The sequence below is a fragment of the Akebia trifoliata genome, chromosome 13 (genome assembly GCF_017979445.1).
Source record: "Akebia trifoliata isolate Shusen 1 chromosome 13, ASM1797944v1, whole genome shotgun sequence".
In the NCBI taxonomy this organism is placed as follows: domain Eukaryota; kingdom Viridiplantae; phylum Streptophyta; class Magnoliopsida; order Ranunculales; family Lardizabalaceae; genus Akebia; species Akebia trifoliata.
The window spans coordinates 4,468,543-4,493,514 of NC_141387.1; the positions used below are offsets into that span (position 1 = coordinate 4,468,543).

General features: G+C 40.4%; 2 protein-coding genes and 1 long non-coding RNA gene across 10 annotated transcripts in view; 1 reads left to right on the forward strand and 2 right to left on the reverse strand.

The window, feature by feature from the left end:
- The window catches only part of LOC147387433 (disease resistance RPP13-like protein 4), a 94,001-nt gene that overhangs the window by 11,620 nt on the left and 57,409 nt on the right, over positions 1–24,972 (reverse strand). The gene's annotated exons all lie outside the window — the stretch shown is intronic.
- Positions 6,937–19,794, forward strand: LOC147387434 (uncharacterized). 7 transcript variants are annotated; one of them, XR_015171583.1, is made up of 5 exons: positions 6,937–7,212; positions 8,478–8,593; positions 19,006–19,144; positions 19,245–19,273; positions 19,373–19,794. It is a non-coding gene; the product is annotated as an uncharacterized LOC147387434 (long non-coding RNA). The 7 variants fall into 7 exon arrangements; XR_015171582.1 differs by lacking the exon at positions 6,937–7,212 and having other exon boundaries at positions 7,356–8,593; XR_015171584.1 differs by lacking the exon at positions 6,937–7,212 and having other exon boundaries at positions 7,358–8,593; positions 19,006–19,128.
- On the reverse strand, positions 22,343–24,954 carry LOC147387435 (disease resistance RPP13-like protein 4). The gene has a single exon (XM_086421767.1). It carries the CDS (start codon positions 24,804–24,806, stop codon positions 22,503–22,505), a length of 2,304 nt encoding a protein of 767 aa, XP_086277893.1. The 5' UTR covers positions 24,807–24,954; the 3' UTR covers positions 22,343–22,502.

Below are 24,972 nucleotides of genomic sequence, written 5' to 3' on the forward strand. Positions count from 1 at the left end.
AAGAATAATATACGATTTTTGAAGTAGAAGGTTATTATTTTCTTCAAAAGGGATTAAGGTGAGATTCAAAATATTTTACCCTAGTCTTGAACCAAATAACTAATTTAATTTTACCTTCAAACTTAAAGAAAAATATAAGATTTTTGAAGTAGAAGATAAGATTTTTTAAAAGGAATTTCTAAGATTTTCCACAAAGGATTAGGCGAGGTTTAAAACGACGGATTAGATGAGGTTAACTCGATTAAAACTACTTTTCTATAGAAGTTGAAAGTTTTAAATTGACATTAGGACAAAAAATAAAATATTTTTAGTTACAGGTTGAAGATGAGAGTATTTAGGTTAGCCTTAGTTAGTGTAGAAAAGAAGAACAAGGTCTAGGGGGGCATGTCATCAATTTGGAAATATAGGGGCATCTCAAATATTCACCCAAATGTGGAGGGGTGTCTAGATCAACAAAAATATTGGGGGAGGGGGGCATGTCATCAATTTGAACACATACTGATATCTCAAATATCCATTAAAATTTGAGGGGTAATATCATCAATTGGAAAGCAAAGGGGTGTCTTAACAGAGGGGGCTAACAAGGTCAAAATGCGTATGCCATCCATTAGAAAAATACAACTACTATCTTAAAAATTAAAATTATAGATGGGGTTCTAATTAACCTAAAAATTTGGGTGGGGTGAGAGATAAAATTTCAAATGTGGGGTAAAACTCAAAATATATCAAAATTATGTAGAGGATCATACAATTTTAAAAAATTCTTGTTGGAGCAAGTGCCTCATTGCCCCACCGTGAATCTGCATGACTCTCATAACCACCTTAGTTAATTTGGAGAAATTAAAAAAAAAATTAAAAAAAATCCCTTTTAATCTTTCATAATGAATTTCAAAATTAATATTTTAAATGATAAAAACATTCTTGTAATATATTAAATGATAAATTATGATATAAATAAGATTAATCGTACATAAATCCTCATTTTTGTAATACATGTGTGTTTGCATGTGCCACCTATTAGTAAGCTATCATATTTGAAATATTTAGATAAACATAAAATCCTAATCTTTTGAAAAACCTAGTTATTGATGCAGATGAAAACTACATAGTGTACTAGATCTAGATTATTTGATTAACTAGATGAAGATCAAAAGATTAATAATGTAACTCATTTTATTTTTTTAAATTGAAATGAAATGATGTATATTCAATGTGGCAAGCCAAGCCTTGATAAACTCCTCAGGAAGAGTAGGTCAAGTGTTTGAAACCCCATGAAGCTATGAATTTCTTTAGGCCACCCTCCATGTTTGGTTGTCCCTTGACTCAACTTGTTGCATGTAGGACTTTTAGAGGGGGCAGTATGTGTCACCATGGGATTAGTCCCACCCAGAGGGTAGGGATACCCACGAGAACAAAAAACAAAAAAAAACTGTTCAATGTGGCTCAAGATACATTAGTTTTTAGGAATTTAGGCATATTTTATGAGTTTTATCCTTATCATATAAGATCTACACCTCTTTATGTCTCCTAATGATGGAGCTTGGGGATTCTAAATTTGAGATTTTTAGGCCTACAGAATTCAAATAGTGTATAATTTCTTGATAGATAACGGCATAAACTTAACGGGTTCAACTTATGGTTTATTAATTTTAGGATTGCGACAAGTCCAATTGTTTATAGGGGAAAAAATTGAAATTATGATATGTTGATGGATCAATTTCTCCTCCACATAAATATATTCAAAATGATTAAAGAAAATAAGAGAGAAAAAAGTAAAACTAATATCCTAATAAATTGCTTGCATGCCTGCAAAATTAATTAAAATTAGAAAATTACAAAGAAGAAAAATCATAAAAATAGAAAGGAAAATATAATCACCTTGGATATTTTATATTTTCTCACTTTTGAGATTGGCTACATGCATTATGGGGGATTTTTTAATTTCCCACTCATTGAAATTCGCACTACAATTAATACGACTCTCTAGTCTTCATCTCCGATGGTCCTTTGAATTTTTGATCATCTTCTCCGGTGAATCTTATTTTTTGGGATCATTTTTTTTGTTCACCTTTACCTAAAAATGCACCGGTGTGGTACCTGCTAAAGAGGCTCCAACTGTCAAGCTAGTACTTGATGAAAATTGCCAAGCAATAAACAAATAAGAGCATTATAGTTGTGTGAAATTTACTTTGGATTTGAGTAGGAGAAGCATCCATATTTATAAAGTGGGCTCTTTAATGGGAGTAGTAAACTCAATTATAACTAGTCACCAATGTTGTCTAATATTCATGATGATAAAAGTCTATTATGCTTTGATGATAGTGAAGACTCATTCCTCATGATTTTTGTTATGTATATGAGGAGTGGCCTTAAATATGTAATTGTTCAAACTCGGTGGTCATTCAGTTCCTTGAAATGACTGAATCAAGTTTTGTGTCTGTGATTCTTTCGGGCACCATGTGTGTTTTAATTTGGCGGTAGTATGACGCCTCAAAATTCAGGTCCATGACCCGACCCATAACCCGTGAGTTAAGATGTAGATCCAAATATTGAAGATCAAAAAATTATAAATTGTTTAAAATATATAAAAAAATATGTATGATTTTAGTAAAAAGGATTTCATAGTTAACACTTAATTTTTTTTATAATTGTCAATACTAGAAATAAACATTGGTAATCCAAAAGTATGATTTTATTCGATTATTGAGACACCTCGATATTGTGTTTTTCTTTAAACCGTTAAATTTTCAATTCAATTTATTTTTCATAAAAAAAAAAATACAATAGTTACGAGTTATAGATGGAAATATGAGAGAAAATTAGTAAATGTGTGATGTCCCATTGTGGACACAACAAACCCATTTTACAGAAATTATTATTGTGGATTACATACTCAGTATTTTCAAGAACGGTCAATGGAGTTAGAAAGCTAACATATAAACCTAAAAGTTTTGCGTTTTGACTATTTTTAGAAAAAGAATATTTTTTTAAAAATAATTTGTCAAAACAGAACCTATTTGCAAAGACAGTAGAAATTCAGATTCTTGTGGTTTATTTTAAAAAACATATAAAATTTAATATTTATCTGATTTCAATGACTTTGTCCCTTTTAGAAAGATATTTTCTACCTCTATAAAACTACAATGGTGAAATATTCTAAAATTAATAATTTATTAAATGAAATTTAATTTATATCTAATATACTCCAAACTGAGAAATAAATAATAATAAAACATAATCTCAATCCATTATTTAAAAAAATTAATAAGATCAACTTAACATTCTTCTTGGATGACTCGTCACATAGAGTTTATAAATAAAATAAAATAAATCACTATGTGTTTATCTATGTTTTCACCATTTATTTTGATGTAAAAAAAGATTGAAATAAGAACATAAAAATAAAATTTTCTGAAAATCTGACTAGGACACCTCCTCGAGATGAGTATCTAAAAAAAAAAATTGAATAAACAACATAAGAAAATCTTCATAGGTTACTACTATACTTACTCATGATTTAATCAAGATAATAATCATATCGAGTAAATAAAGAACATTGTAAATCTTTTATTACGTAATTGATATAAAAATTAATTAAATAAATAAAATATGTTATGTAATGATAATTCATGCAAAGGTCTCACCCACATAACACGGGGCATGCATGTATTAAGTCATATACCCACATAAGGTACTCTCCTTCTTGCTCAATCGAGATTTTTACCAATCCGTTATGTCAATGCAAAAATATCATTTTCCAAACCTCATTAGCATAATTCATTCATCGTTAACGAATTCTTTTCTTATAAATAATATAATAAAAAAAAAACACATAATTTTTCTTACATTAAAAAAAAGATGTATAAGAAATTTTAGTAAAATAAGATAACATTATTATAACGAAAAGATCAAGAAAAAGTGTAAATGTGCACCTACCTAATATTTTGATTTGGAAGTATTTTTAGACTTTGATTAGATGAAGAACTTTCGTGTTTCGTCCGAGAGCAAATGACTTTAGTAGATAGCATAGGTTTCTATAAGTATTCTGGAATGAGGTGAGGTGAGCACAAATTTGGAAAGACTTCTAGGGTTTTAAAACTTCAAAATTTTGTTTTTCTCATCTCCCAGTGATAGCATAGATTCCCAATAAATTGGTGTAGTCTTGATCCTACAATTTGCACCAATTTAGGTTAAAATATTCCCTACTTCATCATGACCATTGTTCATTAATTTTTGAACCACATAGAAACATCTTAGAGTTTAATGTAATCAACTAATAATATTAAAACATGTGTCACATTTTGGATGAAAAAAATAGGGTTTTGTGCAATAGAAAAATGACACGTAACATTTAAGAGTTTTATCAATTTTAAATTATCAAATTTCTGGGATAATAATCAATTAACCAACCCATTTTCTCTCCCATAATTCAGCAATAATTTTAAATTCAAAAATAATATTTTGAGGCACCCTTTGACTTTTGAAAATTTTAGAAAAATCTCTTCTCGTTGGAGTTTACGTAAAAAAATCAAAATACTTTTATTTTTTAAAGTTATCAACTTTTAAAATTTTATTATAAAATATATCATTATAAAAATAAAGATTATCACAAAGTAAATCATATAGAAAACAAAGAAGACATAATAAAAAAAAATACATGAAGGGCAAAATAGTTCAAAAATGTCTTGTCTTCTAAAATTAAGGAAATTTGATATGTTTTGTAAAATTAGATTCGAATTATCTTTATATTTTGATTAAAGTGATATTTTAACATTTTGGAGCTCAAAAATACAAATTACTCAAATGAAAATGACATTTACATCCCTAATATAAAGATATTCTTATTATTCGATGTTATGATTTTCTGGATTCAAAGATCTATCATACTCATGTAAAAAACAAGGAAATATTTTTTTGATAATGATATTTTCAAAATGACTAAACTATCCCTAGGTGAAATTACCTTTTTACCCGTAAATAGAAAAATATTATAAGTGTGGAAAAGGATAGAATAAAATGTATATCTATAAGTTAACAAGAATGTTTTACCAAACATATCTTTATATATATAATATTATACTCGTACACTTAACCATTTTTCAGGGTATTATTGGTAGAGCATGTTCTAATGACCTTTATTACTTAGGTAGTTTTATGGTGATTAGTTATAATACTTTGATATGTTGCTACTTAGATAGCTATATTGTAACTATTTATAATAATTTGATATGTTACTATTCAGGTAGCTTTACACAATTCCCTTGGTGTATCAATCTCTTTAAAGTAATACAAAAAATACTTGGAAGATGAACCACTTAAAGAGAACAAGGGGAGGGGGGGGAGGGGGGGGGGGGGGAGGGGGCCAAAGTAGCCACTCCACTTAAAAATAGTCCCAAAAGGTATACAAATCATAAATGAAGGTCTGTAGTCTTTCTAATGATGGTGTTTAACCCATGGACACCTTCAAAAGACTAAACCAATAAAAAATTACTCTCAAGTGAGTACATAATCTTGTTTTAAAGCTTTGAAACTCAAAATGCTGGAATTCAAGTGGGACCAAAGTCTTTGACTCACAAAAAAGTTCAACAAGCACCTACTTCTAATAGGGGATTACTCATAATCTTAATTTGTCTATTTTCTAGAAATAAACTATAGTCAATTTTCCTTAACTCTCTTTCTAACTCCCTCTATCTTCAAAAATCTAAAACAACACTTTTAAAAGCTTCTTTTATAGTCATATTGGTGACCATCTTAGAATGTGAGGGACAATGTGCCTAACACCTTTTTTCGTCCTTTAACCAAACTCCTTTACCTAGAACTTTAAGTAGACTTTTACCTATCTTTTGGATATAAGAGTTATCAAAATAATTTTATGGTATCTATTCATACCTTAATTGAATGGTAGCGACTCCAAAATCCAAGTAGATGAGCTCAAACTTTTCAAAACGTTTTGAAGCCCATGTATGTACAACTCCCTTCAAACATTGCCACACATTTAAAATTTCAAATACAATATATATTTTTATAAGAATATTTCCAAGAACACCCTTGTTCCATTTCAGCTAGAAGCAAAGTATAAGGAGTCCATTTCAGTCCAAATGTTAGTTTTGTTACTTTGATATATTGCTTCTCCATTTCTTTCTTGTTGAGGAAGAAAAGAAAAATAAAAATTTAAAGAATTAAAATTTATAAAAGTGTAACCAATATTCTTGATTTAGTCACTTTGGACTCCACTAGTATCTCTTGCCTTCATGAGCTAGCTATCTGATTATTCCAGTTTAATATAGGTCCCATATGCCAATATTTTTTTGTTAATTGTAGCACTTCTTAGAAGCAATTCCAATCTTCCGTCTCATTTTTTCTAATATTTATTTGTTAAATGATTTGAGATATCCCTAGTGGTTTCAAACTAATGGCATATCTCTTGACCTTGCTCTACTCTAAAACACCAACAGAAAACAACCAAAGTAACCTTATCTTCAATCTTTAGCAATAAATAAATCGGGTTTTTAGTATTTCGGACTCCTAACTTTCATAAGTTAGCATTCCAAGCCGGAAAACTTTGAAGCGACAATCTTGCTTCAAAATTTCTGTAGAAACATCTCTTTTGGATTGCAAGTGACATTTTCAAGGAGGTATTTCAAATATTGATAAAAATGTAGGGGCATGAAATAAATACAAAATGCCACATGTCTTGAAACTAGGAGGGTTCCTTCAAAATTTTGAAGGGGCATTGTTAATTCAAAGTTGGGTTCTTGTAGGCCCCATCTCTTTGAAATACGTATTTTACCCCCAACAGTTGCCACATCAGCGGATATTTGATTTTTATAACTTCAACGCTACCGTCACCACTGAAAAAACGAACAAAGGCAAGCAAGATTATTGCCCAGTATGCTAGCAAGCAATGCCATAAAGACAGAAAAATAATATTTTAAGGTAGTTATACTTTTTTTTTATATCCAGATATATCACTATTTTTGAATTTTTGTGACTAATTTCCCTTGGAGCATTGTCAGTTAAGGCATTTGATACATTCTAAATATTGACTCCTGCGGATTTGCAAGGTAGAGGACTCATCTGACATTCGCAAAGTTAGTAAACAACTGTATTATGGGGTAGATATACAATCTCCCATGCTTCACCAATGGTGGATGGTCAATCTCCCCTTGGCTTAGCAATGATTTTCGAGCACCCTCCCATCTGGATTATGAGGTATACAATCTGATTGTTAAAATCAATTATATCACCTTGAAACACAGTTCAAAATATTACCTCATGTGCAACCCCTTTGAAATATTAGCATGAATGATTTCATTCATATCTTACAAAGGCAAAATCCCCACAATAAAATGGCTTTTTAAATAGTGGTATATATGTTGTGATAGTAGGTCCCATTAACACTCAAATAAGTTACTCTGCTTCATTGAAAGGCTCTTACCATATTGGTTTATATGGTTGTCCCCCTTGGGGTTATAATCTTTTTTAGTGTTTTCTTCATAGTTTTCTTTTTTCCTTTCTACATGCCTAGACATAGCAAGTTGCCATGGGTAGTACTTCATCAGATTTAAAGTTTTATTTTAACTTTGTTACTTCCATACTTCATAGTGCACTGACCTTGAATGATGATCAAGTAAAATCATTATAACAGTCTTTGATCCAATATGTAGTTAGTTTATTGGGAAACTGATAAACTAACTATAAGAAAGAAACTTTCTTTTGTTGAATAGCATTTGTATTGGGAAGTCTTTATGAAGTTGATATGATGATAAAAAAAATTATGTATTAATTGTGGCTGATTTGACCAAGCTCATTGAGAAACATAATGGCACAAAGTATTAGTGCGTTTCGTTTTATAAAAACAGATTTGGAACGGTTTCCTACATTTTGAACTCATTAATGACTCATCAATAAAAGACGGTCTTTCAACCATTTCAGACTGGCGTAGGAACGATTATAAACGGTTCCTAATTTCCATTTTTGTTGTAGTGCTGCTGCTGCATTTATAGTTTATGGTACTTGGTATGTTTAATTTTAACATCGTTATACATAGTACTACCCATGGTTTAAATTATTGGAATGTATCGGCCGCAATCTATAAGAAACATTGTCCCTGAAAATGTATCGGTTTGCATCGAATATATTGGTGGATATCTTATCGGGCTTTTCATTAACTGAAACATTCAATCAATATGATATTTTAAGCCAGACTAGTACTACCTTTGAAACATGCTGGCATTAATGGGTAAAAGTGGCATTACAGGTTGGAAAGTAGGTGCAGGGCATGCTAATGGAATCAGATATTCAATGTTCCTATGATTACAGGGGAAACACAGCCTCACTTGTCTCAGTTTTCCTCTGTATTTCTACTGTCAATCTGTACAAATAACGAGAGCTTGTATGCTTGAGGAAATTGAATGTGGTTTTCTTTTTAATTCTTTGTTTCAAGGCATTTGCTGATAAAATTGAATATGGAACAGTGGGGCAAGCTTTGCCCCCGTGATACTCCTGAAGGTGAATCTTGTGGATTGGTGAAAAACTGGCACTGATGACTCATGTTACTACTGATGAAGACGAGGCTCCATTAATTTCTCTGGTTTGCATCGAATTTCTCTTGCAGCTGTAAGCAAGCTTAATAATCAAATTGCTAGTTGGGATACTGTAGATGCACGAAATGGCTCTACACTTTCCTTCTCTTTAAGCTCGGGGGACCTGCAAAACAGCCCACTCCGACGATCAAGTTAGCCAAATCGATCAGTGTAATGTGCTTAGAGAAGAAGAATTCGAACCTTTTTTACTCGTAGTTTTCTCCCTTATATAGGCGTTCAACCTGATCGTTTTCTGTGCCACCCCTTGAGGTGACTTGGGGTAGTTAGCCTACTCCCTGACATGTCAGCTGCAGGAGTTGTTGCAACTGCCCTATCGCTTCTGAGAAAGTCAGGTTTGGTCCGACATGACGTGGGTGGTTAGAACTGGCATTGCAGACTTACCTGTCAGACCTGTCATACCGACCTACGAGCTGATGGCATAATTCCGAGCTTCGAATACATGCATTCGTCGGGATTAATAGACCGAGCCACGACCTCAAATCATTAATCTCGGCCCCTGATCGAGCCACGTGTCCGTGCTCAAGAATTTCCCCCCACAATACCCCCTCCCGAGGGCTCGGTCAGAATGATCGGGTACTCGGGAATATTAATAACAAAAATTGACACGTGGATGCCTCTCATTGGGTCTCAGCTAAGATTAATGATATCTTTATGGCGAATAAAGAGATCGTTCTCACTTCTCGAGGGCGGCGGTCGGTTGGGCTCTTATCGCAGTTCGCGCCCTGTCTGTTGGTTTAAACGGCGCAATTATTGCGTGGTGTACACGTGGCGCCCGGGGAATGGTTCGATTCCCGTGCAGTGGGGCGAACGGTCGTATTGGGTTTCTCAGCATTTTAATGCCTCATTATTGACCTGGGAAAACCCTGTCCGTTGATCCTAAACGCGCATCTCGAGGCCTTCCTTGTCTACAAATATCCCATTTTCCTCTTATTTTCATTTTCACTTTCACTCTTCCTGCTGTTACTCTGTCCGTTTGCCCCCTCGCGCGCTCCCTGTTTTCGCCAGTGCCTCCGCCGTGCCCTCGCCGTGCCATTCCACCGATCGCTGTCCAGAGACCAGGAGTTACTAACCTTCCTCTCAGAAAGACGCAGCGTAGAGGTAACCCGGTCAAGGCCCCTCCTCTCTCCTCTGCCCTTCACCTTCTCTCTTCTAAATGGCCAAGGGGAAAACCTATTCCCCTGCTCGCCCTCCACTGGACACCGTCCGGGATACTTTCGGTATCCCTAGCGGCGTGAGTCTGTCCTATGTGGACGAGACTTCTGTCCAGCGCGAATGCCCCCTAGACACCTTGGTGGTATACTGGGGGCAGTTGAAGGCTGGCCTCCGAGTTCCCCTTAGTAGGTTAACTCGAGAGGTCCTGAACTTCTTTAGGAGGGCTCCAGGCCAGATGAGCGGGAACTTCTTCCGCCTCATTCATGCCTTCGAGCTAATGAATGAGAGGCTGGATGAAGGTCTGCAACTCGGCCTAGCGGACATTAGGGCCCAGTTTGCCCTTAAAAAATGCCCGAGTAGGCCGGGCTTCTTCTACCTTTCCAAGAGGAGAGGGAAGCCGTCCTTGATCGAGCTTCCCGACTCAGATAAGGAATGGTTTCTATTCCCCATTAAGCTGTCCGGGCAGTGGGAGAGCACTCCCGGGGACGAGCTCCCTCCCTTGACGCACCATTCCTTCAATCCTCATGGTGAGTCTCGTTCTGTTCCCATTATCCTGCTTTTTATAGTCTGTATTTATTAGGCTTCCTGGAACTAACTTCTCTTCGCTATGTCTGCAGGTCCTAGCAAGGACAAGTTTCCTGGGGAATCGGTGGTGATAACGCACTTGTTATCAAACCCCGACCTTTTCAGCTACGTTGCCGAGCTTCTACCAACACCACTCCGCCCTTCGTCCATGGCTCTTCAGTCCAAGCGTCCTCCACCAGTCCTGGGATCTGATTCCGAGGATGATGTTGCGGAAGTGGCGCCCACCCTACCGACCGAGGCCCCGAGGGTGGGTGGTTTTGCTTTCGAGGAAGAAGAAGAAGAAGAAGATCACCGGCCTCTCCTCAAGAGGCTGAGGAGAGGGCCCCATCCTTCTAGGTCCTCAGCGCCAGCGCCGGTGCTGCGACTTCCTCCTCCTCCCACCGCCGAAGAAGCAGGCCATCAAGCCGAGCCGTCGCACACGTCCTCGGCTGGGTCGGCCCGAAGAGGGGATCAGCCTCTTCCTACCCCCTGGATGGTACATCCATCAGTCAGGGGAAGGCCGGTGTCGGATAGGGACTCGGCCTTATCCGACCCGGCCGTAGCTAGGGCTATTTTTGACGCGTCCGCGCTTCCGCGGGATGTTGAAAAAGTACGCCGCAGTTTTGTCGGTGACTCGACAAAATTCTGCAACGAAGCGTTCCGAGCTTTGGCTTTGGTAAGCCTCTTACTTTATCTTGATATTATCTTTCTGTGTTCGTACGTCTCTAACGCTCCTCCTTTCCTTCCTACTAGGCCCAACATGCCATGGCCAAACTTGTCGAGGCTAGCGACGCCTCCGCGCAAGACCTCAAGGCGGCGGAGGGCCGCGTACCTCAGCTCCAGGCTGAGAGGGACATGGCTGCGGCCAGTTCCCAGAAGCTCCAACGAAGCTTGGATAGCGCACTATCCGAGCTGGAGAAAAATAAGGACCGCCTGGCTTTGGCAGAGGGGAAGATTTCATCACTTGAGGAGCTAGTCAAAGCGAGGGAGGCGGAGCAAGAGAGAGCTCTTCAAGACCAGCTCAACTCCCTCCAGGCCCAGCTTGACTCCTCGGAGGAGGCCTGGGAAGCGGCCTACAACAAACTGAAGGCCAAACTGAGGAGAACCGAGGCGGCAGCAAAGAAGCCGGAGGTGATCCCAGAAGTGGTAGCTGCCGTGGTCCCTGACCTTCCCACCGACCATTCGACCGCTCCTGCCGAGAGTCAAGCCCCCGATGAAGCCGGAGTCGCGCCCGAAGTAGATACTTAGCTTGTCGTTCGTCCTCTCTCTTTTTTTTTGTTGGCACAATTTTGTAACTTTATATGTAATTCAAATGGAAATATATGAATATATATATTTTTTATCGACTTTTGTACCTCCCTTTTTGCTTTCTCTTTTCTGCTTGTCACGTTGAGGTTTATTGCTTAAGAAACGAATGACAAAATTGATTACACCTAGCCCCTTAGGCTTATCATCTGCCCAAGACAGAGGTCTTTTCTTAATCGTATCTTCTGAGCAAGGGCTTGATGCCAGCGAAGTTCTAGGATTTTGGCTCCAATTAGATTCCTTACCAACTCCTCAGTTGGGCTTGGTCCCCATGGTAGGACCAAGGCTTTCCCTTCAAACCAACTCTTCAGTTGGGCTCGGCTCCTATGGAGGGGCCGAGGCTTTTCCTTAGATCAACTCCCCAGTCGGGCTTGGTCCCCGTGGTGGGACCAAGGCTTTTCCTCCAAACCAACCCCTCGGTTGGGCTCGGCTCCTATGGAGGGGCCGAGGCTTTTCCTTAGACCAACTCCCCAGTCGGGCTTGGTCCCCGTGGTGGGACCAAGGCTTTCCTCCAAACCAACCCCTCGGTTGGGCTCGGCTCCTATGGAGGGGCCGAGGCTTTTCCTTAGACCAACTCCCCAGTTGGGCTTGGTCCCCGTGGTGGGACCAAGGCTTTTCCTCCAAACCAACCCCTCGGTTGGGCTCGGCTCCTATGGAGGGGCCGAGGCTTTTCCTTAAACCAACTCCCCAGTTGGGCTTGGTCCCCGTGGTGGGACCAAGGCTTTCCTCCGAACCAACCCCTCGGTTGGGCTCGGCTCCTATGGAGGGGCCGAGGCTTTTCCTTAGACCAACTCCCCAGTTGGGCTTGGTCCCCGTGGTGGGACCAAGGCTTTTCCTCCAAACCAACCCCTCGGTTGGGCTCGGCTCCTATGGAGGGGCCGAGGCTTTTCCTTAGACCAACTCCCCAGTTGGGCTTGGTCCCCGTGGTGGGACCAAGGCTTTTCCTCCAAACCAACCCCTCGGTTGGGCTCGGCTCCTATGGAGGGGCCGAGGCTTTTCCTTAGATAGCAGGGCTGTTGAGCAAAGATGACTTTATTGATAGTATTTCTTTAAATTGAATACATTCCATGGTGATTGAATTTCATCACCGGTCGGAGTCTCCAAGTAGTAAGCGCCATTCTCCCCGACTTTTCGCACAATATACGGCCCTTCCCAGTTGCAACCGAGCTTCCCACTATTAATTTCCTTGGTATTAGAAAATACCTTTCGTAACACCATATCCCCGAATTTGAACTCCCTGCAACGTACCTTCCGGTCATAAGATCTCTTCAACACCTGTTGGTACCGTGCCAACCTCTCTATGACCCTTTCCCGCGTCTCATCCAACCAGTCCAAATTCCAGGCCATCATTTCGTCGTTGAATTCTGTCTCGGCCACCAGCGTCCTTGTTGTAGGAATCTGTATCTCGGTGGGAATGACAGCTTCTGTTCCATAGGCTAGTGCGAACGGAGTGAAACCTGTCGCCCTTCTTGCCGTGGTCCGGTATGCCCATAAGACACTATGTAGCTCGTCTACCCACCTTCCCTTGTGTTCCTCCAGCTTCTTTTTCAAGTTTGCGAGGATTGTCTTGTTTGATGCTTCAGCTTGGCCATTTCCCTGTGGATATCTTGGCGATGATTGCAGAGAACGGATTCCGTATTCCTTGAAGTACGATTGCACGCGGTTGCCCTTGAACTGAGTTCCATTGTCCGAGATCAGTGCATAAGGGATCCCGAACCGCGTTATGATGTGCTCCCACGTGAATTTGATAACTTCTTCCTCCCGGATCCGTGTAAGGGGAACAGCTTCCACCCATTTAGTGAAATAGTCCGTGGCCACCAGGATGAATAGCTTGCCCCCCTTTCCCCGAGGCAGAGGTCCCACGATGTCCATTCCCCATATTGAGAACGGCCAGGGTGATTTCATAGGGTGGAGTTCACTGGCTGGCTGCAGATGCATGGGGGCATGTTTTTGGCATTGATCACAGGTCTTTACATACCTCTTACAGTCTTCCTGCATCCTTGGCCAGAAGTAGCCCTGGGTGATAACCTTGTTGGCGAGCGACCGTCCTCCCGAATGATTGCCACAGATTCCCTCGTGGATTTCCGCCATTATGAGCTTGGACTCTCCTTTAGTAAGGCACTTAAGCAGTGGCCCCCCGAAGGACATTCTATACAACTCCTCCCCAACGAGAGTGTACTTTCCGACCTGCCGAAGCAATTTTCTGGCCTCTCCCTTGTCTGCTGGCAGAACCTCTGAGCGCAGATACTGAGTGAATTTTTCCATCCATCCCGACGTTCTCTCGGCCTGTGCGCACTCCTTCTCCTCATGTTCGATGCTTGCTATAGGCAGGTACTCCACAGGTAAAGACCGTCCCTCCGTCTCTCCTAGCATTGAGGCAATGTAAGCCAATGAATCTGCATGCCTGTTCTCGTCCCTGGGTATCTGGCATATCTCCACTTGGTCGAACTTCTCAATCTCTCGTTTAACTGAGATCAAGTATCTCGCCATGCGTTCATCCTTCGCTTCAAATTTCCCGTTGCATTGGTTGGCTATAAGTTGGGAGTCGGTACATAGTTTTACCCGGCCGATTTTCAACTCGCTCGCCATTCTTAGCCCGTGGATGACTGCCTCGTACTCTGCTTCGTTATTTGATGCCCCGTACCCAAGTTTAATTACCTTCTCCAGTCTATCGTTGCTCGGTGTTACGATTACTATTCCAACCCCCGAACCCGAGTAGTTCGATGACCCATCGACAAAAATTCTCCATCCTGCCTGCTTGTCCCACAGCTCTACTTCTTCCGTCCCTTCATCCTCGTTCTCCAACTCTACCCAGTTCGGATCCTCTACCGGGAAGTCCGCAAGGAAATCTGCCAACACCTGACCCTTTATCGCTGTCCGGGACTCGAACTGTAAGTCGTACTCTCCGAGGATTACAGCCCACCTCGCCATCCTCCTTGACTTTTCGGACCTGTGCATCATCTCTTTCAGCGGGGTGTCCGTCACAACTCGGATGCGGTGGGAAAGGAAGTAAGGCCTGAGCTTGTGCGCCGAGTAAACGAGCGACAATCCCATCTTCTCCGTCCTGGTGTACTTAACCTCCGATATGCCCAATGTCTTGCTGACATAATAAATAGGATATTCCCGTCCCATTTCAACTTTAAAGAGAACTGAGCTTACCGATGATGGACTGGTCGCCAGATAAATCCCCAGCTCCTCTCCATCTTCCGGAGAGCTAAGGATCGGTGGCTGCCCCAAATACCTTTTTAGGTTGCTAAAGGCTACCTCGCACTCCGTACTCCATGCAAAATTCTTCTCCTTCTGCAATAACGCGAAGAGCGGGCGGCATCGATCGGACACCCTGGAGATAAACCTGTTTAGCGCAGCTATTCTCCCTGCCAACTTCTGCACCTGCTTTTGGTTAGCGGGGCTCGGCATTTCTACCAACGCCCGGATCTGGTCTGGGTTTGCCTCGATTCCTCTCCTGGTGATAATGTGCCCGAGGAATTTCCCAGAGGAAACGGCGAAGACACACTTCTTCGGATTCAACTTCATTTTGAAATTCCTCAGCCGATCAAATGTTTGCTTGAGGTCTGCCAGATGGTCTCCCGCTTTCCTGCTTTTTACCAACAGATCGTCGATATACACCTCCACAGTCTTCCCGATCAATCCTTCGAACATTTTTGTCACGAGTCTCTGGTAGGTTGCCCCGGCATTTCTCAGGCCGAACGGCATAACTTTAAAACAGAACAGCCCTTGCTCGGTAATGAATGATGTCCGTTCCTGGTCTTCCACTGCTAGGGGGATCTGGTTATACCCCGAATATCCGTCCATAAACGACATTCTCTCATGTCCAGCAGTGGCATCGACCAACCTATCAATCCTTGGCAGCGGGAAGCTATCCTTTGGGCACGCCTTATTCAGGTTCGTGAAGTCGATGCACACTCTCACCCTTCCGTCCTTCTTCGGCACTGCTACTATGTTCGCTATCCATTCCGGGTACTCTACCTCCCTGATAAACCCGGCCTTTAAAAGCTTTTCGATTTCCTCATTCACCCCCTGCCTGAGGCGCGGCGACAGCCTCCGGGGCTTCTGCCTAATAGGTCGGAAGCTTTCATCAACATTTAATCTATGACACGCCACCACGGGTCTATCCCGGCATGTCCTCCAATGACCATGCAAATACATCCTTGTTTGCTCTCAGAAGTTGGAGTATTGCTGCCCTCTCCTCCTGCAACATCGTGGTACCAACACTAACTACCTGTCCTCCATCGCCCCCGAGATCCACGGCTTCGACTTCCTCAACTGTTACTCGATGCTCGGGCAGCGGCTGCTTCTGTAATTGCTACGAAGATTCATTAACAGTTGGAGTTACCTTTCTCTTCTTCGGTGGGACGGCCTCAGAACCTCGGTCCTGCTTCAAAGCCAGGTGAAAACACCTCTGCGCCATCTCCTGATCTCCCCTGATTTCCATTATTCCTTCCTTACCCGGGAAACGAATAACTTGATGATAGGTTGACGGGACTGCTTTCATTTCGTGTATCCATCTCCGGCCCAAGATCGCGTTATAAGCCGAGTCTGCATCTATTACCACAAATCTTGTCATTACCACTTTAGACCCTGCTGAGATCGGGAGTGTGATTTCTCCTACCGAGCTGCTAGCGGCGCCGTTGAACCCGTAGACGAGGGTCGGCGTTGGCTCCAAACTTTCTGAAACCCCCATTCTCTTAGCCGCGCTTAGGAAGAGAATGTCCACCGCGCTCCCCGAATCCACGAGTATTCTTCGGAGCTCGACGTTTCCCACTGGAAGCGCGATTACTAACGCGTCCTGATGGGGCCCCGCCGTCCCCCTTAGGTCACTTTCTGTGAATACGATTGCCCGGGGATCTGCTCCGTGGTTTGTCGTTCCAACTACCCGTACTCCTGACGCCACACTGTTAACCCCGACCATATGTCGGATCTTTTTTACTTCTCTCCCGAATCTCACGCCTAGACGGCACTTCGGCCCCTAATATCCCTGTGATGGTATGAATTATCCTGCGCTCTTCCGTTCTCGACGCCCTCCTTTAGCTGGCCTTCTTTGCTCGGGCTTTCGCTCAGCTCTCTCGGTAGTCTCCCCACTTCTCCTTCCTCCCGTGGAAACATAACCTTTGAGCTTCCCAGCATCGATCATATCCTGGATGATATGGCGCAGCCTGTAGCAGTCCTCAGTAGGGTGATCCTCAGCCTCATGATACTCGCAGAATGGTTTTCCGGGTTTCCCCTTATACCCCCGTGGCGGCTGAACGAAATCGGGCTCCCCCCTTATGCGCCTCAGTATCACGGATAGTTTTTCGTTGAGCGGGGTATACACCCGACCTCTTTTCCACCACGACTGCTCGTTCGAATCTCTCCGCCTTTTCTTACTTCCTTCCACTCCGGGGTGGATCGGTACCTTTGAAGCGTCTACTCCTCCTTCGCTGTTAGCCACTGTCTGGTGCTTCTTCTTCTGCCCTTCACAGATTCTTCCACTAAGATGTACTTTTCCACCTTCGCATACAAATCTTCTAGACGAGTAGGATCAGACTTGATCAGGGACTCATGCAACCGTGTTCCTGGGATCACAGCAGCGATGCACGCCGCGCATGCTGTGGCCTCGTCCATGCCCTCTACGTCCAGGGCTCTCGTTCGAAAACGGGTTACGAACGACCTAATACTCTCCCCGGGCTCCTGTCGAAGGTTAAATAGAGTGTTAACTCCGACCTTCTTCCTTCGCAGGTGCACGAACTGCCCAACGAACGCTTCTTCCAGCTCGGAAAAGTTCGTAATGGACCCGGCTGGTAAGGCCTGAAACCACATCATGGCCCCGAGCCTCAAGGTTGACGGAAACAGCTTGCAGAGCAACGGATCATCATTTTGGTACAGCACCATTTGACTTCTGTAGTGCAGTATATGGTCCATGGGATCTCGCGTCCCGTCATAAGTTTCAAACTTTGGCATGTGGAACGACCTGGGTGGTTCGGACTTCATTATCGCCTGCGAGAATGGTGTCCCTTTGAGCTCCCGAATTGCGTTCCGTACCTTTTGCGCGGGATCCTTTCCTCGCGCGAATTCCTCATCCCTCCTTTTGAGCATCTCCTCCACTTCCTTCCTCGTCATGGTTTCTTTAACTTCGGAGCTTCCCTGCTGCGTTTTTACTGCTGCTGAATCTTCAGTCCAATCTACCTCCGTTCTTGCCGTTCGAACAGGATGGTCACTGCTCTGCTCTGCCCCTGGGCCTTCCTCGGTCTCCGCACGCTCGCCTAACCTTTGCCTGAGCTCTTCGTTTTCCTTTCTAATTTTCACTATCTCATCATTTTGTTTCTCCAACCCCCTGCGCATTTCCTCCCTCATCTCTGTGAGTAAGTTGTACATTGCTAGCATTGGATCCGGCGCATTTGGGGGCGAGTCTGCTGGTAGTGGATTTGATGGCTCTCCACGATTTTCGCCTCTAGCTCTTCCCATATTGGTCGTTTTTCTCCTTGTAAGTTTCCCACAGACGGCGCCAAATTGTAGATGCACGAAATGGCTCTACACTTTCCTTCTCTTTAAGCTCGGGGGACCTGCAAAACAGCCCACTCCGACGATCAAGTTAGCCAAATCGATCAGTGTAATGTGCTTAGAGAAGAAGAATTCGAACCTTTTTTACTCGTAGTTTTCTCCCTTATATAGGCGTTCAACCTGATCGTTTTCTGTGCCACCCCTTGAGGTGACTTGGGGTAGTTAGCCTACTCCCTGACATGTCAGCTGCAGGAGTTGTTGCAACTGCCCTATCGCTTCTGAGAAAGTCAGGTTTGGTCCGACATGACGTGGGTGGTTAGAACTGGCATTGCAGACTTACCTGTCAGACCTGTCATACCGACATACGAGCTGATGGCATAATTCCGAGCTTCGAATACATGCATTCGTCGGGATTAATAGACCGAGCCACGACCTCAAATCATTAATCTCGGCCCCTGATCGAGCCACGTGTCCGTGCTCAAGAATTTCCCCCCACAGATACTAAGTTTGAAACGGGTACAAAAGCAGCTTTGTTGCATCCTCTCTCTCCTGTTGTAGTTGCTGCAGACGAGAGCGAATGCATCAGGTAGTTTGTATGGTGTGTTCTGTTGTTTATTCTGTGGAACTTTCATCACTGATAAAAATGAATTCTTCATTGCAATCAATGTTAAATATTGGCATATTTCCACTAAATATATCCATATATCTCCATTTCCATGAGGTTTGACATGAAATTTAATCAAGAGCTTCTTTCGGTAGAAATCACTATTCATTTCATGAAATATTTCAGTGAATAGTGAATCTTTACTGATCCTTAATGGTGAATCTTCACTTCATAGCTTTGATAATTAATGTTCTCATATTTTCTGTGTATCGCAAGGTATGGAACTATGAGGAAGATACCCTTCTCAATAGCTTTGACATCACAATTTTCCTGACAAAGGAATTTTTAAGCTTTGCCTGGTGAATGAGCTAGATGACAGTTTACTTCTTGTTGCTTCATGTAAGATTCATCACTGGTATGTTTGATGAGTAGTGTGGTGGTTTTAGTGAATCCCATCCTTGTGGATATTGTAATTCAGAATGAATCTGATTGTATTCTCATTTCATTTAATATAGGTGATGGCTTCATGTAAGATTCATCACTGGTATGTTGATGAGCAATGTGATGGTTTAGTGAACCACTTCCTTGTGGGATGTTGTAATTCAGAATGAATCTGATTGTATTCTCATCTCATTTAATATAGGTGATGGAAATATCCCAATTTGGACAGACTACACTCAAAAGGGTAGACAGAAGCTTGTAACTCCATTCTGTTCAATTCAGGGTCATAGAACTGGTGTGCGAGGGGTGAACGTTGTTGTGGATTTGGGTTTTCAGATTTCAAACATTCCTTTGAAGGTGCGGAAGCTCATTGTGAGAGTATGCAATGTGGTGACAAGAAGGGCTTTTCGATTGGCAGCTGCGAGCATTGTGGGGATCTTAATGAAGATAGAGAGCGATGAGACTGATGGCATTGCTTTCTTGTAGGCACCTCTGTTTGTGTAACGATTGTGAAGGGTTTATTGATGTATTGTAATTTTGGATTTGTAAGTTATGAATCATTGTAAATTTTTTGTGTAATAAATTAATGTGATAGAGAACCTCGATGTTCTCTATTTGGATTTATTTTGATTGCGGATGATAGGTGCGTAGAAAAAAAAAAATCTTTTTTTAAAGTTTAGATATCGGTTTATAATTATTTTAGATATAGGTTTGTAACCGATGTCTAAAGTCTTAGACTTAGGACATCAGTCTTATAGACATCGGATTTTAAATCGATGTCTAACGTACTTTTTTGGGTTATAAATGCAGATTAGAAACGGTTTTTAGCCGTTCCAAATCCTGAGATCTAGAGAAGCTTCCAACTGTTTTAATTCATTAACTACGTCTCGATTAGAGACGGTCTGTTAACCGTTTCATACTAGCTTAGAAATGGTTATAACAACATTATTAATTAATCCACTTAACCAAGTTAACAATCCAAAAATTATACTCACATAATGATCCAAACCCTCCAAATAAATTGAGTATAATATATACTTCACCCAAAATCCAAATTTCAAAACTTGAGTTTTGCAAGTTTGGAACCATGGAATAGATCTGAATAAAATAAGAAATTAAGTCGAATATGGTTTAATATACCTTGACCCTACTCGCATCTGGGGATGGATATGTTGCCACGATCCAAATATATATTGTTTTGAAAACCATATTTTTAAGTTTTTCTAAATATCCTTTTCTACATCGATTTCTTATAAAATTGAAGAGTATGATGGTAAAATAGAATATTCTTCTAAGCCTGCAAAGAAGTAAAATTGATTAAAAAATGCCAAATGTTTAAGAATTATCCAATGTGAGTTGGATTTGGATATGGTATTAGCTAGTATGATTCAAAACGGATCGGATCCTAATCAATATAAAAAAATCCAAATCTCAATATAGATATAGTTAGATCCGACCAGGGTCTCACTCATTTATATGCTAAGGAAGTTAGCAACCTCCAGTAATTTATATTTTCAAAAATGTCTTTCAATTGTTTGTAAAGATAAAAACTCTTTGGCATTTTTAAAGTGTTTATTGTATTTATTGAAAAAATATTCATTACATAATATCTAAAATCCAATTGATGGGAGTAACCAATTGGATTTTAGATATTATGTAATAAATGTGCGCCACAATATGATGCATCATACTAATATTCTAGTGCAAAAATAATATTCAACCACTAGAACCTCTAAGAGAAGCAATAACAGAGGTTTGTTGAAATCAAAATTTTCATCCAAAAATTGTTCTAGGAGTAAATTTAACCTTATTAATTACTATTATTATCTTTTTTTGTCAAAATTAATAAAATTTCAAGCCCACGACTCTAATTAGGGGGTGGAGCAAGGATTTTCTTGTAAGGGGCTGGCAAAACTATAGTTTCTATAAGGTTTAAGAGCTTGAAGATGAGTGATTTTGAGGGGAAAAATTCAAGGGATTTTTGGTTAGAGGTTGAAGAAAAAGGTATTCCAGTCATTTCTCATTAGCATACAAGAGAAGACTTAAGTCAAGGGGAAGTGTCATCTGTTTGAAAACATATGTACGGATCTCAAATACGGACCGAAACGCCTAAATAGCTCTATGACGTTAGTCTTTTCTAATTGATTGATGCAAAATGACCTCAATAACCTCATATTAAATTTAAATTTTCTTTTGATTTAAGTTTTCAAAGCGGTCTTCGACATCTAGGAATTTTTTTTTTATCCTAGTCTTGAATCATACTACTAATCTACGTCAACCTTCAAACCTAAAGCACAATGCATAATTTTTAATGTAGAAGATCATTTTTTCTTCCAAAGAATATTATATGATTTTCTATAAAGAGATTAAGGTGAGGTTTAAAATATTTTACTTTGATCTTGAACCAAAAGACTAATTTACTTCTACCTTCAAATCCAAAGAAAATATAACATTTTTAAAGTAGAAGATGGGCTTTTTTGAAAGAAAATTCTAAGATTTTCTACAAAGGAATTAGGAAAATTCAAAATGATGGATTAAGATGAGGTTAAATAGAATAAAATTATTTTCTATAGAAGTTGAAAATTTTCAAAATGACTATAGGACAAAATATGAAATATTTTTAATTACGGGTTGAAAATGAGTATATTGAAATATTTTTGCTAGTGTAGAAAAGAAGAACAAGGTCGATGGGTGCTTGTCTTTAGTTTGAAAATAGGGATATCTCAAATATCCATTAAAAATTGAGGGGGCATATCATCAATTTGAAAGCAAAGTGGCGTCTTAACTATTCATCAAAAAATTGAAGGGGCTAACAAGGTCATAGTTGGGTATGTCGTCCATTAGAAAACACAGTTGGTATCTTAAATATTAAAATAATAAAGGGGTTCTAATAAATAGAAAATTTGTGTAAGGGTGAGAGTAAAATCTCAAATGCGGGGCAAACTCAAAATATATCAAAATTATCTAAAGAATCATGTAATCTTAAAAAATTCCACCCAATAGTAACTATCATATTTAAACTACTTAAATAAAAAAAATTAGTCCTCCTAAAAACATGCACATAGAAACTACATAGGGTACTAGATCTTGATTCTTTGATTGACTAACTTAGTCAAGGGATCAGAGGATATATTACCTTACAGATATTGTCTTCCATTTCAGCTGGAAGCAATTAAGTCAAAATAATGTTTCTTATAAGAACATTAACAAATTATTAACGGGGAAGATAATACAATACAATACAATACAATAATATCATTATAGCAGTTAAGAGTAATTACAACAAAGAAAGAAACAATAAAGAGCAGTAAACCACGAGCTACATGGTTTTCTCAGTCCTCCTCCACATCTGCCAAAGCGTCTTCAATTATATCCTCACCGACTTTCTTTGTTACGCTCCTTCCTTCGTCCAACCATCCACCATTGAACCATGGGGGTGACTCGAGTCCGCCACAATCATCAACCTTAAGCTTTCTTAGGGATGGCATTGCCATTTTCATCTCAAGCCAATCCACCTTCAGTTTTGGTAAGTATTCTAAGACTAAGTTTTCCAAGTCCCAAACTATGTTGTTATTCCCAAAGAACTCCCTACTCATCTTAGTAATGTCTCCAACACCAATCCAAAGTCGTCGTAACTTTGGAAGAGTATTCGGATTGATCCAAACAGGTGTCTTTTCTCCTCTATATGACCAGAATCGTAGTTCCTGAAGCTTCTGAAGAGGAGGAAGCTCGTAATCCACTTTCGTGACGATTTCCTCCCTTGGCCCAAACTTTAGGGTTAAAAACTCCAGTTGTTTGAGCTCAGATAAGACTGTAAGCTCCCCTTCTGTTAATTGATCTTTTGAACCAATTAACAACTCCAATCGTCTGAGTCGGATCAGCATTTTCACGTCAGAAAGGCGACACGCATCTTCCACATTGGAATTTAGAATCTTAAACCCCATAAGTGATTCAAGGTTTGATAGCTTTCCAACCCCCTTGGGTAGGTATTCTAGAAATAGACATAGAGATAAATCCAGCATAGTTAGTCTCTCCAAAGTAGTCACCTGTCTTGAAAGCCTCTTTAAATAACGGAAACTGACCAATTGTAGAACTTGAAGATTTTTCAGTTTTTCTATTGAATTGGGGAGTTCATCCAAACGAGAACGTTCTATTGTAAGACAAATAAGATGTGTTAGAGATCCTATCCCATTCAACCAATTTGACTTCAAAGGCCCTGGTCCAAAATTGTTCTCGAAGCCAACATGTAAAACCCTCAGCCATTTTAACTTGCATAATTTGGGTCCAACATTTAAGGCAAACTCCTCCTCGTTCTCCTCTAAGTCAACCCCAATTATTGTCCTCAACAATCGGGAATTAGTTTGACTCATTTGTGAATTCACAATGCCCGCCCGACGCGATCTATCTGTACAAGATAGCATACCCCTGTTATCTAATCCCATAAAATTTTCGTCCTTGGCAATGTTTATAATCATGTCGCGTACCATATCATGGACTTTACACAATATAAATCTTCGTTCATAATCATCCTTCACTGTGCCTAGTAGTAAACCACGGCTCACTAATTCATCGAAGTACTCCAATCCAATCTCAAATGCAGCCCTTCCATCCCTTCCTCGAACAAAACCCTCACCAATCCACAAATAAACCATCATATCATCAGATATTTGATAATCCTCTCGAAATGCTGCAAAATACAACATGCAGGGCTTCAAATGCATAGGAAGCTCTTCGTAGCTTAACTGTAGTGGAGCGAAAATCTCCTCATCATGGGCCGCCAACTCTTCCTTTAGATGCTCGGATATTCGCCTCCACTCATGGATAGAGTCTCCTTTCCCTAACATCACTCCTCCCATGACCTTGATTGCCAAAGGGAGCCCTTTACATTTAGCAACCAACTCTCTGCCAATTTGCTCTATTTTTGGATTTCGACAATGACCACCATCATTTGCAAATGCTATTTTGGAAAATAATGACCAATCCTCCCCATTGGAAAGAAGTTTCGGTTTATGTATGTTGTTCTCAAGTGCTCCCATCGATTGAGCAACTTGCTCATGCCTTGTCGTAACAATAACACAACCACCCTTATTTGTTCGAGGCAAAGCGGACTTGAAGCTCTCCCACCACGACCCTTCATCTGTCCTCCACACATCATCCAAGATAATCAAGTACCTTTTCCTATCCAGCTGTTTATGTAATATCTCCAGTAGACCACGTACATCAATGTTCGATAGCTCCTTGTCGTCTACATGAAGCATTTTCAACATGTTCTTGAGTAATTCCTCAAATTTGAAGGTCTGGGAAACGGTCACAAACAAGACAGGTTTGAAGGACTCCTTCACTTGATCATAATTCTTTATCTTTTCAACGAGGGTAGTTTTGCCTATCCCGCCCATCCCCACAATACCAATGACATGCAGGGGCCCACGTGCATCAATGATCCACCGCTTAATTTTCCTTACGTCATCTTCTAGGCCAACTATTTCAGCATCGTTCATTAAGATTGGATATCTTATTGGTCGACTACTTCTGGCTTGTTCTTCATTTGAAACACTTTGAGTTGGAAATTGGTACGATTGCATCCTCTCCCGAAGATCTCTTATTTCTTGATTTATTTGACTCAATTTCTTTCCCATTTGGTAACGATATTTCAATGATGAAAGAGAGAAATAATTCGTGCACTTGGATACTCCTCTTTTTTGTTTTTGTTCCAGGAACAACTCACAATCTTCTATAATGCCCTCTGCTTCATATAGTAATTCTCTCAGATCCCTTACAACTGTCTTCAGAGTTTTTCTTTTG